This window comes from Entelurus aequoreus, linkage group LG04, assembly GCF_033978785.1.
Source record: "Entelurus aequoreus isolate RoL-2023_Sb linkage group LG04, RoL_Eaeq_v1.1, whole genome shotgun sequence".
In the NCBI taxonomy this organism is placed as follows: Eukaryota; Metazoa; Chordata; class Actinopteri; order Syngnathiformes; family Syngnathidae; genus Entelurus; species Entelurus aequoreus.
The window spans coordinates 59,000,688-59,019,918 of NC_084734.1; the positions used below are offsets into that span (position 1 = coordinate 59,000,688).

The following is a 19,231-nucleotide window of genomic DNA, read 5'->3' on the forward strand; positions in this document are numbered from 1 at the left end:
AACATGCTTGCATTATCTTTAAACACCTTTAACTAGTTAACAATATTAACTATATGTATTAAACATTCTTGTATTATCATTAAACATCTTTAATTTATTAAAAATATTAACTATATGTGTTAAACATGCTTGTATTATCTTTAAACACCTTTAACTTGTTAACAATATTAACTATATGTGTTAAACATGCTTGTATTATCTTTAAACATCTTTAACTTGTTAACAATATTAACTATATGTGTTAAACATGCTTGCATTATCTTTAAACACCTTTAACTTGTTAACAATATTAGCTATATGTATTAAACATTCTTGTATTATCATTAAACACATTTAATTTATTAACAATATTAACTATATGTGTTAAACATGCTTGCATTATCATTAAACACCTTTAACTTGTTAACAAAAACATATATTTCATAAATAAGTAAATATAAATTATATATATATGAATGAGGTAGATCCTCGCGACTTGTTCAATTGAAAAGTAGCTCGCCTGCAGAAAAAGTGTGAGCACCCCTGCTCTACCATATATGGACATATATGTTGGGGAAAAAACAATGGGAAAAAACATTACAAATTGGGCAAATTCCAATCGGCTCGTTTGGAGGGAGTACGGAAGAAGGCAAGATTGTTTTATAGATATCTCCACCATGCCTCCATGGTTTGATTTCAGTTTTTCGGAACGTATGCAGATCCTAGTTACACAAAAACAAATACCAATAGGTAAGAAAAATTGATTTCGTAAAATAGGTCCCCCTTAAAGTACATTTATGGTATTTCTAGATTTGATGGCTTCCAAGTTAAGAGTATTTATGGAATGTTTGTCAGAAGAATTGCCCCAAAATGTCATCGTTATTACACACAACTGTGAGATAAGTGCTAAGTTATGATATTGTTGCCGCTGCTGAATACACATTTGCTTCTTTCTAATTTCCAATTCTTATCAACACTAATTCTGTTTTACTTGCCGTTTGTCAACTAATTCAAACAATAAAATAACCCTTTTCTAAACATTTATTCCAGTTTTCCTAGAACTCACATTCTGGCCCAAAAATGCCATAATTGTTCCACATTTCTCAACTAATTGAAAAAATTATGTTGCTCATTCTATTTTTCACTTCCCCCAAATTCACATCTTCCTAAAATGTCACATTTTCCATTTTGAGTTGAGCTTCATCTCTTGAGCATTCACACGCTATTTCAACCATTGCATTCCCTAGTTAATAATGTCATAGTTTATTACGTTGACATTCTAAACATGAATGTTGTCCAGTCAGCACAAGTAGCAAGCAGACAGAGAAGATAATGAATTTAATAATGGTTTGTCCAAATGTCATTGTGCAGAGTAATTGTAATTTATTGTAAAAGACAGGATTATTGGTCAAGAGAAGTCAGTGCGTGCATAGTTCAACTTCATTAGAGGTGTTTGACACTATTAAAGAACCGTAATTGCACATAAAAAGGGATGGATCCACTGAAAAAACTGGCTGATGCTCCACAAACCAGCAGTACCTTTTTTTGTGTGGTCTTAAGCAGAATCTGAACATGTCTAAGGTAGTGTTCCATGTGAAATGAAATCCAAAGTAAAGGTGTGTCATTTCATGATTCACAGCACAGCACAGATCTGCAAAAGGTAGAATAAAGCAGTTAACTAGACAGGAGAGAAAACGCTCCTTGACAGAAAATGGTTTGTGAAGCTCTGGCTAGGCTAATAGAGCTGACACACGTGATTAGTGATATAAAGACATCACGTTACACATCATGTGAACTGACTACTTCCTCCAGGGAAAGGAGTGTTGGGGGCAGGGCTGCCTTAAATCATTGGAAAACATTTAGTTTGCAGAGAAAATAGCAACTAAATGCTTTTTACTCGGTTGTGTTTTTAACCTGTGATGCGAGTAATTACCAGTCAGCAACACATGCAAAATTACACTGTAAGGAATATAAATACGTATTTCATGCATTGGAGCTTACAACAAGGATGTCCCTTCAACTCTGACATACAGTAGGTCCCATTAGTAACACTGTATGTAGTCATGCATTGACATTTCGACTGCTGTATGTTAGAAATGTATCATAATCCTCATAATATTTGAGATATGTATACACAACCATTACAAAATAATAGAAAATATTACAAATATTAAATTTTAAAAAATTATTTATGCTGCCGTAGGTTCCTGCTTAACTTTTAGCATAGGTACCTGGTTCAATTCTGACACAGGTTTCTAGTTTACTTCTGACAAACAGTAGGTCCTTGGTTAAATTTTGGCATACAGTAGGCCCCTGGTTCAATGCTGGCATAGGTCCCTGGTTACATTCTGGCATAGGTCCCTGGTTTAATCCTGACACATGTTCCTAGTTAAATTCTGACATAGGTCCTTGGTACAATTTTGGCATACAGTAGGTTTCTGGTTCAATTCTGACACAGGTTCCTAGTTCAATTTTGGCATAGGTCCCTGGTTCAATTCTGGCATAGGTCCCTTGTTCAATTCTGACATCGTTCTCTGGTTCAATTCTGGAATAGGTCGCTGGTTCAATTCTGACATAGGATCTGACTGCAGGTCATTTTAATCTTTCACTGGTTTGTGTTACCTTAATAGATTGAACCATAGATTGAACGTGCTTCTATGGCTATGTTCTTGTCAACAAACGGGGTATTGTTTGGGTGGCAAATTTGTCCCTTCAATCATTGATTTCTTATTCAATATTCCATCAGAGCCTCGTAATTACTAGCATGCAGTGCAGTTTGTGTCAAGTTTTAAGGTGGTGAAAAAAACCTATGTGTTCCTCCAACTAAGACCTTGTTTCTTCTGTGTTGGAAGACTGAGTGCGTGAACCAGGAGCAGGGCTCCAGCGCAGGAGGAAGGGACACGCACAGAGTGATCAGTGACACTTCTGCATCAATCACTTGTCCATTTGGTTATGGTTTAAGTTTATTTCAAACATGCTATACAGATGGGTGAAAAATATACTCTAGTTTGATCAAATTTGGATAGATAGATTTTAGGAGCGAAGTGCTAATTAAAGGGTTAAAATCTGTTATCCGTGCTACTTTTTAAAAATTTCAATTATTACCTATTTTTAGTCGCAAATGCGACTAAAATGCTCGCATTGTTCAGACCTGGTCCTCTATTCCGCCCATAAATCCCAATTAAAAAACATCCAAAAAGCTCCAACAATAGTCCATTTACACTTCATGAATTGAATATTAAACGAAGTGTTAGAGATGTTGTTATTTTAAGCGCTAAGGCAGACAAACTATTTATAGCAGCGCCGTGATCACTAGCGTGTGTGCCTATGTTTAAATCATCAAGTGCTAAGCTGTTTCCTCGCTACCTTTTGCTCATTAAAGTTTATTGTAGATCATAAATCATGCCTCTCACCTGGATAGGCGAGGACATATTTCGACAAGTTGGTACACTTTGACAGCCAAAATGAAACGAAAAAACGCTTGGTTCCACACCCCTTTTCTTTGCAAGGATTATGAGTCATTTTTCATCCAAAACGGGAATATAACACGATTCTATCAGTCGACGTCCTAATGACAGCAGACATTGCACAGTAAGTGATGTTTTATCATGTTTGTTGGCTTTCATGAAGTCTGCAGTGAGTAGAAATCAGCAATGTAGTGGGGAAAAAAAAGCAAACATTTTGATGGGGTTTTCAAATGAATGCGCCCCATATGATCAAAATACGTAAATATCAAATGTTATCATAAATGTGCCCGCTACTACATTACATATAACTGTACAGTGTACTTATACTTCCTACAAACGAGCCGTTTGGAATTTGCTCCATTAGTGAAATTTTTACCAATTGTGACGTCGGCGAATAGCTCCCTATACTGTGTGGTAGAATTTTACCCAAAGTGCTTTGCGCCAGTCCGCCATTGTAGTCCGCGCTGTAGTCAATTAACTCTTTTTTTAATCCTCTTGTTGTGGCGCAGACTGGTTCATACATGCACATGCATCCTCTGCTGTAATAATACAAATGATCATATAGTTAGAATTGTTATTTTTCAGTAGTCTCGCTATGGAGGCACTAAACTACACTATTGCTGATGGGGAAAAGACGCTGTCGAAGTGGAACCAAATAAATAAACTCGCCCACAGAACGCCGCATCCTGAAGAGAGTCGGTCAGAAATCGGCTTGAAAAAATGTATTCAACATTTTGACCAAAGAACCACCATTACATTGTTATGTAGACCACAAGGAAGTGTTATAAATGTGGAAAAATAATCATAGTATGACCCTTTTAAGATGAAATAAAAACAAAGATACCGTTTTTTTCTTTGCATTTACTTGTTACAATAAATACATGAATATTTTTTCTTTCTGACATGAAGGTTTCATCAGATGGAGTGGAGGAGGAGGAGGATGATGATGATGATTTCAGCGAGGTACCAGAAAAAGAAGGATACGAGCCGCATATCCCCGAGCATCTGCAGGAGGAATATGGTTAGTTGTTAAACACACCAAGGAACCATATGTACACTCGCAACTTTACATTCTTTTTGGACACTTCAGTTCTTTTTTTTCAGGATGTGAATACAATCGGCATCCTTCAATTTTTAACTACGATCGTGTGCACGGTTTAGATTTCAATAATTTCTTCGAGACAGAATAATACATACATGACACACACTCACTTCAATCGTATAATTAATGTTTTTTGAAGATTGTAGAATACCTTTTTATAAATAAATAAATGATAAATGGGTTATACTTGTATAGCGCTTTTCTACCTTCAAGGTACTCAAAGCGCTTTGACAGTATTTCCACATTTACCCATTCACACACACATTCACACACTGATGGCGGGAGCTGCCATGCAAGGCGCTAACCAGCAGCCATCAGAGGCAAAGGGTGAAGTGTCTTGCCCAAGGACACAACGGACGTGACTAGGAAGGTAGAAGGTGGGAATTGAACCCCAGTAACCAGCAACACTCCGATTGCTGGCACAGCCACTCTATCAACTTCGCCACGCCGTCCCTTATGGGTGTACTTACATCAGACCATTGGTATCCTGATGGATGAGGGAGAGCTTCCCCTTCCCAGCATGTGCTGGCCTGCATTCACACTTATTCATGTTACAAACTACTGTCCCATCACTTTCAATTCTGATATTTTACGACAATTTCTATGACTTGGTGGATTATTACACTTTTATTTTGAGTCATTCTGAACAGTTCTATTGTGCAAGATGGCCAAGTGTGAGTCAACTATAACTAGACATGCCCAAGCACTAATATGTTTGTAATCGGTTTAAGTACATTATTAATATTTTCAGTTTGTAGAAAAGTAAAGTTTATTATTGGTTTAAGTATGGTACTAATAGTTGATGTTTGTAGTCATGTTCTCTATCTATTCTGAACAATGGCAACACACTGCTTTCATCCTGCCCACTTGCCTTTGTTTACGTATTTCATCGGAAAAACCAAGTGTTACCACACAGGAAACTTTTACCACAGAAGAGAGTTTTCAAGTCCCGGATTCTCCTTGGCACTATGGGCTAGTGATTCCTGCTAGCCAAAGACTTGGTTGTATTTGTTTAGACACTTTTAGTCCAGTTTCAGTGAATTGCAATTTTTAAACTTGAGTACATTAAAATTTGAGTACCCATTGAAATTTTCATGTTAAAATAATGTAAGTTTTAGAGTGTATGGAGTGTTTTAAGAGCAAAGAAAATGTGTGTGAAAGCTGTTTGGACTGTGGGGAGGGCTCATGAAGACGTTGAATAGATATAATAATCATATAAATCATAAAAATAAATAGTGTTCCTACATCGGGGACAAATTCACCTACCACAGGGATAATGTAACCCCCAGAATAATTGAGGGGAACACTGTAATTATTTGTTCATTTCCACTGATAGTACACACTTATCATTGCATATTTTTTCCTGGGTTACTAACATGGCGAGACCTTCTCCTTTCCTTTCTCCGTCTATCTTTCTTGTCCTTATTGTGTCACCCTGATTATTAGTCTTTTTATCCCTGCCTGCTCAGGACGCTATCGCCTTCTTTCTCAAATTAACATGTTAATTACAGCCCCCGCTTAACCCTGGGAAATCAATACCTCCCGTGTTGTTGTTTTTTTCTTTACCTCCTCTCTGCCTTTCCTTTTCTTCTGTCAAAGAGCTGCGCATGAGTTGTTTGTCAAGGTGATCGTTTTAACTGTATTTGGAAATTGGTCTCTGTGATTCTTTATTACTAATGTAAATAGAAGGGAATACACCTTTATCAGTCCTATTAAGTACAAATGAGTAAATATATACACAATAGTGTATAAATCAGAGAAATTGTGACTTCAGCAGATAGGAAGTACTTGCATACCTCTCAGTCACTCCTTTGGAATGAATGAGCTGCTGAGGGTTTGAATTGTGTCTTGCTGCGGGTGGAAGTCATTTCCATCATAACTTTTCTACTATCGGGGGAGGAGAGGATGGACACAAGGGAAAAGCTGGCCTTGCTTATCAGTTCAGTTTCCACTCAGCAGCATCATAAACTGCCTCCATGTGGACCCTGAACCTCATTAGCAGATAGTCTGTTCTTGCTTTATTTAAACACTACATGATTTTATTTGCGTTTTTTTGTTGTTTTATATATACATATTTTATGATTTGACACTAGGACTATGTATTAAGGACTATGTATTATGGCCTGTGTATTCCTAAATCAATTTAATTTCGATTCATATGGTTCCAAATCAATTAATCACGATTTCAGTCATTTGATCTACACTTAAATATTGGAAATGTTTCAGACTTGTCACAAAATACATATGTACTTTGATTTTTTTCTTCATCATAAAAAAACGTTAGCTTAAACTTTCTCCAAAGTCTCGCAAGTGCAATTTTAAAAACAGGAAAGGAATTAAAAGTGAAAGTTTAATTGTCATTGCAACATTCCATCACTGCAAATTGCACTCAGGTATTATTTCTTCAAGTCCAAAATATTAACAGTAAATATGTAAGCTATTTTTCTGTGAGTCATATTTTTTTAGCACACTCAGACAGAATGTAACACACAGCAATTTTATCACAATCTTACAAGACTCTAATAATCGATATTAGGACTTTTTAGGCCAATTTAGAGATTCCGATAAAATCAACTATTTTACCGAGCACTATTTGACACTTTACTCTTACTCTGCCCTTTGTGGCTTTCTAACTACTTTTGTTGTCCAGGCAAAGTTCCACTTACAATAATAGTCTTGAAGATATTTATTCTCCAATTCACTGTGTTTGGACAATACTCACCATTAGCTCTCTTGCTACTTCATGCCATCACAGTGAGTTCTTTGTAGTATTTCCATCATTAGGTTGCAGTCTGCTAATCATTTCAAACAGGGATATACATATTGAGGCATTACAAAACATTGACACAGAATAATCTGTACACAGGCGGCTGTGGTACAGGAGGTAAAGCGGGTAGTCCAGTAACCAGAGGGTTGGTGGTTCACATCGTTCAAGTTAACGTTTGCCAGAAGTTGGAGAGGCCGATGGTAGAGATGCACTGAAATAAAATTCTTGGCCAAAACTGAAAACAGAAAATGAGGAAAACAACACTAAAAAACAAAACACTGAAATTAATTATGCAAATTGTCATTTCTTAAAAGATATTGAGGGTGATAGGACAAAAAGCAAGTGATGGAACCAAAAACATGTCACCTGCACAAAGCCGGAGGATATCACAGGTGTCCGTAAAGACAAGCCGATTCTCGACCAAAATCAAGGATTTTGCTGAAGCAGGCTGCAGCCAAATAATCTATAATCCATTCATCCATTTCCTACCCGCTTGTCCCTTTCAATAACCTTATAATCCTTAGCACGGTCAATTAAATGTACAAGCGTTGTCTAACTGTCTTCAACCTCAGCAGATATGATGTGTTGCAAGACGCCTGACTTGTGTGGGTGGCGTCCCTCAGATGGCCGTCCAGCAACTTGGGGGTTACTGGTAAGGCTGAAACGACGCGTCGACTACGTCGACGTCATCGGTTACGTAAATACGTCGACGCCGTTTTTGTGCGTCGACGCGTCGCATATTTACGTCACACTACCGTCATGGCGGACCGCAAAGCAGACTGTGCGAGCGAGGGGGGAAAAAAAATCACGCCTAAAGTCGTCAAAAGTGTGGAAGTATTTCAATACACAGCCTAATAATGTTGTTGTATGCACACTGTGTCGAGCGGAAATGGCCTATCATAGCAGCACAACGGCTATGAACGAACATTTGAAAAGAAAACCATCAACTAGTCAATCGTCCGCGTGAGCATACGTTGTCATCATTACACAAAAACATGAATGTGTCATTTGTATCTGCTAGGGGTGTAACGGTACGTGTTTTGTATTGAACCGTTGCCGTACGGGGCTTTCGGTTCGGTACGGGGGTGTACCGAACGAGTTTCTAAGCTAAAGCTAAAGTCTTAACAAGCTGCTTTGCTCCGTCTGCCTCTGTCTCAGCACGCAGCATTGTCCCACCCACACAACCATCTGATTGGTACACACAAAGCATTATCAGCCAATCAGCAGTGCGTATTCAGAGCGTTACCAGCCAATCAGCAGTGCGTATTCAGAGCGCATGTAGTCAGCGCTTCAGCGTCGAGCAGATAGGTGTTTAGCAGGTGAGCATCAGGCAGCGGACTCTCCCCAAATGATAATAAACACCTCCCAGTCAACTACAAGTAACATCACTATGAGCCCGTTGACCTTCTAGGAATATAAACTGCAGCTCAGCTCACTCGCAGTCCTGGCTTGAGGTGAAGGCTAATTACCTCTCAGTTCCAGCCACATCGACCCCTTCTGAGCGCCTATTTTCAGCTGCTGGGAATATTGTAAACAAGAAAAGAACCAGAGCATGTAGACATGCTAACCTTTCTTCATTACAACTGTTAGACACTCACTGGAATGAGTAGAATTGGTTATTGTGTACTGTGTTAGACTGGATGTTTATTTTGCACATTTTAAAAGCAATACTTAATGTTTACAGTGCTCCAGAATATTTAGAATGGCACTTTTTTGTATTGGATGTTTATCTTTATTTTTGCACATTTTAGCAAATAAGCAATACTTTCACTTTTGTTGAAATGTTGAATATTTCGTTTTGCACTTTTTTGTATTGGATGTTTATCTTTATTTTTGCACATTTTAAAGCAAAATAAGCAATACTTTTACTTTTGAAATGCTTATACTATTGCAGAATTTTAAGATTTGCACTGGATGTTTACTTTTATATTTGCACATTAAAAAGCAAATAAGCTACTTTTAATTTGGTTAAATGTTAAAAGTTTTAAATGTTTACATTGTTACAGAATATTTTGTCATGTTGTTGTCAATGTTGACTGAGTGGCCATACTTCTTTTTTTTTGTAAATAAAAGCCATGCCTTTTGAAAAAACGGGCCTACATTTATTTTTTCATCTTCATTTTAAATAAAAAAAAAAAATCGTTAAAAGGAAAAATAATCTATAGATTAATCGAAAAAAAAAAAATCTATAGATTAACCGATTAATCGAAAAAAATCTATAGATTAATCGATAGAAAAATAATCGTTAGCTGCAGCCTTAGTTACTGGTTCGAATCCTATGCCGCTGACACTGGTGTATGAATGTGAAAGAATGTTTGGTGGTGGTTGGAGAGTCCGTAGACGCGTTTCCATCAGTGGTACAAATGTAGGTTACTGCCATCAATGTGTGAATTTGCAGTGAATGAATGTTTAATTTTCAGTTCTCACTGTAAAGCGCTTTGAGTGTCTAGAAAAGTGTTATGTAAATCTTTTTTTTTTTTTTTTTTTTTTTTTTAATTTTTACTTTACAAAAGAGAAGTGTAGGATACTTCTCTTGTTGCCTTACTTGTATTTTGACTTTATTAAATGTATTTATATTATCATTTGGTGCAGCCGGGCCGGAGCAGGAGGGGATAGAAAGAGAGAAAAAGGAAGACAGAGGGGGGAATTGTGGGGACAAGAGGGGGATTAGACAGAGAGACAAAAACAACAACAGCAAACACAACAACAACAACAACAGAGCAGCATCAGCAAATACGACATGTACAAATATGATGGTAAAAGTAATAGCAAATAAGCAGTTAGCGAAAATTTTAAAAAAAATACAGAAATGACAATGAGCATTATTACACTAAAAATGGAGCAATATGAATACCAATAGAAATAGTGCTATTGATAATAAACAATACCAGTACTTTACCTTTATTATCAACAATACAATTGTTCAAATGCAACAATACATATACGTAATGATAACTTGAGATACGAAAGAATGCAGAAAAATGGAGGGGAAGAAAGAGAAGCAACCTACATTAACCTTGTAGATTGTTATAGTAACAATAGGTTAAGCTTTGTCAGTGTGCCATGTGTTATACCCAGTTTACCCTAGGGCAACAACGTTAATATATGTTTGATGAAACGTGATTATGTGCATGAGTGTATGTGTGCATATGTACTTGTATATGTACAGTATGTGTATATGTGTGCTTGTACAGTGAATGTATATGTACAGTATGTGTATATGTGTGTACAGCGAATGTATATGTAAATCTAATCCATTCTTACTATTTATTTTGTGTTTCTCAACAATCTACAACATTCAAAGACAAAGTATTTTGCTTTGCTATCAGGTCATATTAGTATCAATGATCACACAAAATTACATGAAAGACAGACTTGAAGACTTTTGATCGGCTGATATTCTCAGTGCAGATAATTTGATTGTAAAACGAGAATGCAAAACAGATGTTTAGTTCCACTTTTTTTGTTGACAGGTTTGATCCCCTCTTCAGCCCCCTCTTCCACTCCAGCATTGCCTGTGACAAAAAGAACTCCTGTCCAAAAGCCTTTTACTCCACCTTTAGCTTCATGTTCTCACTCCAGGAGGCTCCAAAGACTCAAAGAAGAAGAGAGGGATCCTACTAGTGCTGCTGCAACATTACACCTCCTTCGAAAAGACCTTAATCTGACTGCAGTATCCAGGTAAAAATACTTGGAAAAATACTCTTTACTGTACATACAGTGCTTTCTTCAACTTAGTATTTTCGTAAATAGTTGTGTCCAGTAATTTGTGTGAAGTGCGGCCAGGCACAGCCTTAAGAGGCAATATGCCTGCCAGGGAACTCAGCTTCTCCACCAGGATGTCAGGGATGATGGTATTGAACGCCGAGCTGTAGGTGACCAACAGCATCTTGACATAGGTGTCTGGGAGTTCCAGATGTTCCACAGCTGAGAGGAGATGGCATCCTCTGTGCACCTGTTTGGTCTGTAGGCAAACTGGAGTGGATCCAAGTTCTAGGCGAGGCAGGTTTTGATATGACACTCCATAACCACAGACATCAGTGCCACTGGTCCATAATCATTTAAGTCTTTTATGGCTGTCCTCTTAGGGACTGGGATGATAGTGGGTGCCTTAAGACAAGGCGGGACTTGGGCTTGTGCCGGGGATGAATTGAATATCCCTGTCAGTACTCCTACCAGCTGGTCTGCACAGTTTCGGAGCACCTTTTCTAGTATGTCATTCGGCCCAGGCGCTTTACACGGGTTTAAAGCCTTCAGTGCCGGACGAGCAGTTGAGGACTAAAGGGTAGTAAGGGCATATGCGATGTTGCTGATCTGGATGACTCAAAACGGGCAAAGAAATGATGAGTTCCTCAACTAGCGAATCTTACGTGTTGTTGACTGCAGCTGAGTTACTTTTGTAGCACATCAAGTGTTGAATGCCTTGCCACTTCCACCATGAGTCTTTGTTGTCCAGGTGCGCCTTCACTTTCCTCTTTGATGTTTTTTTCTTTACCCTCCAATAAGAGCAAAATCACTAATAAAAGCAAGTGAAATGTGTTTCATTGTAGTGTGACTGGACTGACAGACACAAGGTGAGGTGCTTGGTCATCGCGAAGGAGAGTAAATGTGCCGTTCTTTCACTTGGAGTAGAGCCAGTTGAGATGGCTCAGGGAACTTGCCCAGATGCTTTCTAGATGCCCCTGTGGTGAGGTGTTCTTGGCATGCCCAGCTGGAAAGAAACCTCAGGAAAAACCTAGAAGACATTGGAGGGATTATTTCTCACAGCTAGCCTTAGAACTCCTCAGTGTACCCCAGTAGAGCATGAAGTGGTGACTGCAGACCAGAAAGTAAATTGGTATCCCTCCTGAGACTGTTGCCTCTTGACTCGGACCCAGATAAGCAGAAGAAAAAAATGGATCCACTTCCACTTTTACACATCTCAGTTTTCTAAGAAAGATGCTAGTCTACCACCTGAGCACTTTTGAGGTGCACCTACTAAACTGCTTAAGTGTGTGTGAATGTATTTTTTGTATTACATATTGTTGCAACAAAAAAACTAACTAATTTAATACAATTTTTACTTGCAGCAGCTCCTCTCATCCAAGTTCAACTCAGTCCAACACAAGCCCAACAACTTCAAAGGCTCCAGTGGTTCCTTTTGGTTTAGATCTGTACTACTGGGGCCAAGATCAGCCCAACTCCGGGAAGATCATCAAGTATTATCCCTGGAACACGTACATAGATAGCATTGTGTAAAATGTAGCATTCTGATCCACATGTGTACTGCTGTGTTTACCTTCAGAATGGGCTCTCAGCACCAGTTCTGGGTTCCATCTATTGTGGAAGAAGAGGTGGAGAACAAGGAAATGTTGGCGGAGAGCAAATGCAGATACATCTCCTTCCCCGGCAAATTCACTCCTGTTAACCATTACTGCCATGTGCCAATAGGCTACGGGAAGCTGTGTAAGAGACAGGACCGGCTGAAGGTAACACAACAAAGTACTTTGATCTAATGAAACATCTGTAAATGGGATACACAACTTCTTCTTATTATTACTATTACTTTCTTCAGCTACTTCCCTCATTTAAAACTTAAAAACTCGGACAGGCAAAAACTTGTATATAATATCCTCATGTTTACATATTGTTTTTAACAAAGAAAACTATTGTGTAGTTACATTTTGGGTTTACACTAATTCAAGGGTTAGAGGTTTAGGAGCCATTTTTAACTTTTGTTTTGTAATATACTGTATTTTTGTAAGAACCACAAGTGAAAAATGGTAATGGTGGAATATTGGGATATATAGCAGCAGACCCGACTGCAGAAAAACATTTAAGGGGGGGCATTCAATTTTATCAGGGGGCCCTCTGCCAAAAATTAACTCCTGCCGCGGGAGCGCACACGCTTTTTAAAGCTGCACTGCTGGCATTTCATCTATCCACAACTGACTACTAGGTGTGAGACAAACACTTATATTTGTGGGTTTTGTATGGATATGTGTTTACATTTTTTAAATCCTTGATAGTGTCCGCAAAATCAAAGAGTTGGCCATTCATATGGAACAATGAGATTGTTGTTGATCCGATGTTGATGTGCTAAAACTCCTTTTTTGTTTAGAAGCTACTTTAAATATTACAGTGGCGACTTGTCCAGGGTGTACCCCGCCTTCCGCCCGATTGTAGCTGAGATAGGCTCCAGCGCCCCCCGCGACCCCGAAGGGAATAAGCGGTAGAAAATGGAAGGAAGGAAATAACTGTTCTTTGTTCATCCACATAATAAATATTATTAAAGTGTTTGGATGTATTCATTAAATTAATGTATTATTGGTTGTCAAAAAAGGATTCAAAGTTATATTTGTATAATGACACATCTCCTTTCTGTAGTATTTGTCTTACATGTAGTAATAAGTTGTGGACAGACGAAGCCCCAGTGCGCGCTCACGTGGCAGGATTACATTTTTGGTACAACACCAAAAGAAGCAAATAACAGATTTAATTTACAGTTGTGTAGATGTCATGATCGATGACTCGCCTGCTGATGACATCTTAGCAGTAAAAATAAAAGGTGTCCTCTTCACTGTATCCCAGTTGTACACATATTGCGATGTGTGACATGTTAAAGCCACACATTTTGGTTTTGTTTTTGGCGGTGACTTCCTCGTCTTACAAGGAAAAGCATTTGATTGGCACTCCTTCATTACTAACCCCAACCCCTTTCTTAAGAACGCTGTTAAAAAGCTTTGACTGGGTATATTCAGAATTTGTCTCACCCATTGATAAGAATACATGTCAGCTAGTTGTGTTATCATCTTAGTCAATGTGGTTTTGATTAGGTATTGTTTTATTTGTACCTGCTCCACTGTAAAAAAACAACAACAAACAAATAAAATAAACAGCTTTCAGCCCAGGGCTGGCAGGACTGACTCTGTTATTAAGAATGTACACCGGACCAAACCGAAAACAGTAACAAAACCTAACCCTAGATGGAACACTGCAAGTGCACTACTGTAACCCCATAAGTCTGTAACATCTCTCATGTCTTTGGAAGGTGCTCTACTTTTCCCATATTTTCCCTATTTACTTTCATAATAATAATAATCCATGTATTTCCTAAGGTGCTTTCTAAGACACCTTGTGGTTAGAGTGTCCGCCCTGATATCGGTAGGTCGTGAGTTCAATCCCCGGCCGAGTCATACCAAAGACTATAATAATGGGACCCATTCCCTCCCTGCTTGACACTCAGCATCAAGGGTTGGAATTGGGGGTTGAATCACAAAAAATGATTCCCGGGCGCGGCCACCGCTGCTGCTCACTGCTCCCCTCACCTCCCAGGGGGGGATCAAGGGTGATGGGTCAAATGCAGAGAATAATTTCGCCACACCTAGTGTGTGTGTGACAATCATGGGTACTTTAACTTTAACTTTAACTTAGGGTCGCTGTACAGCAGCGAAAAGCATAACAATTACAGTTAAAAATGTAAGCATACATAACGCCTGCAGCAGAGCAGTGTGTTTCTCTGGCACATGTTTAAAATGTGTAATTCTAGTGACTTATTACTGTGTCCTGTAGTGTCCGTTCCATGGGCGCATCATTCCTAGGGATGAGGAGGGCCGGCCCTCCTCCCAGGAGGAGCGTCAGAGAGAAGAGAATGAGAAGAGGAAGAAAGAGGAAACAAATAGTAAGTGTGCACGAATATTGTTAAACAAATATTGTTCAGGTGAACATTTTCTGCCAGTCCTAACCACAAAGACAACTTACGAAAGCAGTCATGCTTACATAAGCAGCTATAACTATTAAATAGTATGTGTGTGTGGCAAGTTCCTAAACAGAGGTGACCATTAAAGTACATTTTTATGGAGGATAGTTCATGTGATTTGCATACAAATATAGTAAAAGTTAGGACTCAAATGTTTTTTCAATAATTAATCAAAGCAAATATATATGGCCATGAAGTATTTGATAACAGCATTTTTATGAAAGTAAAATATTCCCTTCTTTTTTTTATCGTCTTAATGTGCAACTAACTGACAGACATACAAGGTGGAGGTAATATTGATAGTTTTAATACAGAAAACAATGTGAAATACATATGACGAATGAAAGAAAATGTATAAATGCTCACAACTTTCTTTAGGCCATGATGGATTATGTACAAAATAAAAAAGTACACAAGTAGACTAAATCACCAACAAGTGATACTTTGTATATTACATTCCACTGAATAATACATGGACAAATGGACTATGCAGTGAATAACATGCAGTGTGTATTCATAACATAACAAAATAAACCAAAACCAGGGTAAAATTTGGCAAAAATCTTCATCAAAAGCTGAAGCATATAAAAAGTTGCACTTTTGAAAACCAAGGTACTTTTGTGCGTGCGTGCGTGCGTGTGTGTGTTTGTGTGGTGTGTTTTTAAAAATAGTGTATTTTGGAAGGAATATACTTGTTTGTAGATAAACATGCTAAAAGATAAGACACGCTTTAGTAAGTCTCTCACACACGCACGCACACACGAAGCAGAAGAGTTGTGATGCACGAGTGCTGGTGTGTGGTCTACAGTGTGAGTGGCACTCATGCTTGTGAAAACAAACACAGACACCATCTGGAGTGTTGAAAGAGAAATGAAGACTGCTGCAACATCTATGTCTGAATCCTCTTTGAGCCTTTGATCCTTTTTCATTCTCACTTCATCTTTCTACTTTGAAAACTCTTCTTTAGACTTACTTAGTTTGGATCTCGGTCCACTTGTCTGTAGACATGATGCCATCACACACAACACGAAACTGAACGACAATTGTCACCATAATAACATTTTACACACTTTAAGTGAACACTAATATTTCACATCTATTTCCATTAATTATATTATTGTGTATTGCTATAACATTAGCATACACATCAATTATTTATAACAATATGAATGTATCATGTGATACAACATTTTAAGTTGTTTTTATTTTTTCCATAATACTGTATACCGTATTTTTCGGAGTATAAGTCGCTCCAGCCGAAAATGCATAATAAAGAAGGAAAAAAACATATATAAGTCGCACTAGAGTATAAGTCGCATTTTTGGGAGAAATTTATTTGATAAAACCCAACACCAAGAATAGACATTTGAAAGGCAATTTAAAATAAATAAAGAATAGTGAACAACAGGCTGAATAAGTGTACGTTATATGAGGCATAAATAACCAACTGAGAATGTGCCTGGTATGTTAACGTAAAATATTATGGTGAGAGTCATTAAAATAACTATAACATATAGAACATGCTATACGTTTACCAAACAATCTGTCACTCCTAATCGCTAAATCCCATGAAATCTTATACGTCTAGTCTCTTACGTGAATGAGCTAAATAATATTATTTGATATTTTACGATAATGTGTTAACAATTTCACACATAAGTCGCTCCTGAGTATAAATCGCACCCCTGGCCAAACTATGAAAAAAACTGTGACTTATAATCCGAAAAATACGGTAGTATAATATATGTTTGCCTATTTCTCCAAACTTTAGGGACATTTTATACAATAACTACAAGCTACTGTAAATTGGATCAGAACTTCTTAACCTTGTGCCCCACTTGTACAGTTCACACAAATATTAACACTGAATTATCCATGTTAATCTTAAATTTATTAGTATTTCAATAATTTGGCCTACCTACTGACAATTTAACAGGTCTACTAAATAAACATGGTCAGATTATTTGAAAACAGATTTGTATTTTTACACTAACTGCATGCATAACAAGAATTATGTCAGTCAAATCACAAAATAAATAAAAACCAACTTTTCATACCTGATGGTACCTGCTTTTTTGTATTTGGTATCCCCATACGTCTCGAAAATTAGAACTCAAACCATGGAGGCATCGCTGAGATATTTATAAAATAATTTTGCCTTCCATACTTCTGGCAAACGAGCCGTTATGCATTTTTCCCCATGTTTTTCTTAGTTGTGACATCAGCCAATATTTCCATATATGGTTGAAATTTACCCAAAGACCTTTGCCCGAGTCCATCATTGTAGTCTGAAGCAATAGTCAGTAAGTTCCTTCTTTTTCTCTATCCCGTTGTGGGGCAGACTGGCTCGTACATGCACATGCATCCCCCGCTGTTGCCATTTCATAAAAAAAGTAGCGTATAGTTCCAACTTATATCTTTCATTACACTCAATACGGAAGTGCTAAAATAACAACATGGCTGACGAGGATAAAGCACAGTCGAAGTGGAACCACATAAATAAACCCGCCCATAAAACGGCACACCCTGAGGAGACCGTTAGAAAGGGACTTTAAGATGGACCGTAAAACATAATCTATACAACATTTTGACAAAAGAACCACCATTACATGTTATGTAGACCATAAGTAAGTGTTTTAGATGTAGAAAAAAATCATAATCTGACTCCTTTGGAAACTTCTTCATGACTTTTGCTCAGACTTCTTTTCATAGTTTTAGCTTGTAATTCAATCAACTTACTGATGCATTACTGCCACAAGTGGTGGAAGAATGTATGACAACTGAGTATCGTTGCGGCCCATACAAATAACAGCTTGGAAACAACAGCCCAGCAATGGTTAAGAAACACTGAATTAAGAAAGATAAAAGGAAAATTTTAAAAATGAAAACAGTAAGCTACATATTTACATGCAGTAATCCTAAGGTAAAGTTACAAAATCCAATATTTATTTGCAAAACTAAACGCACAGCAATCCGTTGACGGGAATTGTTCGCCCATGTTTATCTTTATGTTATGTTTATGTTTTATTGCAGACTGGTGTGATGCAGAGTTAGTTCGTGACATTGAGATTCAAACAGGACAAGACCTTGGTTCTGACAGGATGGACAAAAAGAATAAGAAGAAGAAGAAGAAGAAGAGTAAATATGCAAACCTCAGCAATCTGAAGAACAAAGCAAACACATCTCGTTCTCGCCTGGAGAATCGAATATTCAACAAGTACGTTGTTTTCTGATATTTATATTCATGGTGTGATGTCGTACAGTAACGGTATATGCAATCAATATATTTTCACACATTGACAATGTTTATGGTCTACAGTGTTCATAGACAAAATACAAAAACATGGACTAAATATATATTTGTAAATATCTGCATGCAATAGTACGTCAACCTCCCAGTTTGGTATGTACATACCACTGCTGTCTTCTGATGTTTATCCACGACCACTATGTCACACTGCTTGGACGTCACTATTATGTCAGTCTGGATAGTTTATTAAATATCCACTGTAGAGGACGCCGGTTCTTATTTGGACTTGGGCGTGTCTTTAGTACTTTTGTAGTTTTGTCATCATCTGAAGAAGTTTGTTTGCTGTTTGCAGGAGTTCCATGCGGCGAGTCGCTGAGACGCTGAGTAAAGCTGACAGCAGGAAACACGACAAGTTTTCCAACCAGTTCAACTACGCTCTCAACTAAATGCTTTCATACATTTCATCACTTTTGTTCTACCACATAAACACTTGAAGTATTTCTTCTTCTGTCCTATAGCTTGATCAAACATATTTCCTCAGAGACCACACAATCATCTTCACAGAGGAAGGAAGCTGATTCTACTCATTAAATATCAAACATTGAACCCCAGTGGTCCAGCTTTTGTGTTGATATTTTATATTTCATCTTAGAAAGTGTTGATGTTTGCCTGGGATTGTTTGCTTTTTTTAATACAAGCTCTCATAACTATATTTATAACTCTAACTAGATTTATTGTATTTTATTTGTACTCTTACAGTCTCATGATGTGACTAGATTAAGGTAATATTTTTTTCATTAATGTTGTGTCATAAATGTATGTATTGTAAACTAAAGAAATGAATTGACAATAAATGTTGATCATCCATGCACTGACCATACTTATTAAAAATAACTGCTGTACATGAAATGACCCTTCTGTATTTATA

General features: G+C 37.6%; 1 protein-coding gene across 2 annotated transcripts in view; it reads left to right on the forward strand.

Annotated features, from left to right (window-relative positions):
* The window catches only part of uvssa (UV-stimulated scaffold protein A), a 38,362-nt gene extending 19,159 nt beyond the window's left edge, over positions 1-19,203 (forward strand). The window contains exons 9-15 of one of the 2 annotated variants that reach the window (XM_062045348.1): positions 4,356-4,467; positions 10,789-10,996; positions 12,385-12,513; positions 12,600-12,783; positions 14,867-14,975; positions 18,087-18,270; positions 18,656-19,203. In XM_062045348.1, coding sequence (XP_061901332.1) covers positions 4,356-4,467; positions 10,789-10,996; positions 12,385-12,513; positions 12,600-12,783; positions 14,867-14,975; positions 18,087-18,270; positions 18,656-18,749 — 1,020 coding nt within the window. In that variant the 3' untranslated portion in view covers positions 18,750-19,203. The remainder of the gene's footprint in view (positions 1-4,355; positions 4,468-10,788; positions 10,997-12,384; positions 12,514-12,599; positions 12,784-14,866; positions 14,976-18,086; positions 18,271-18,655) is intronic. The other variant, XM_062045349.1, reaches the window with a different exon arrangement.
* The last annotated feature ends 28 nt before the right edge of the window (positions 19,204-19,231 follow it).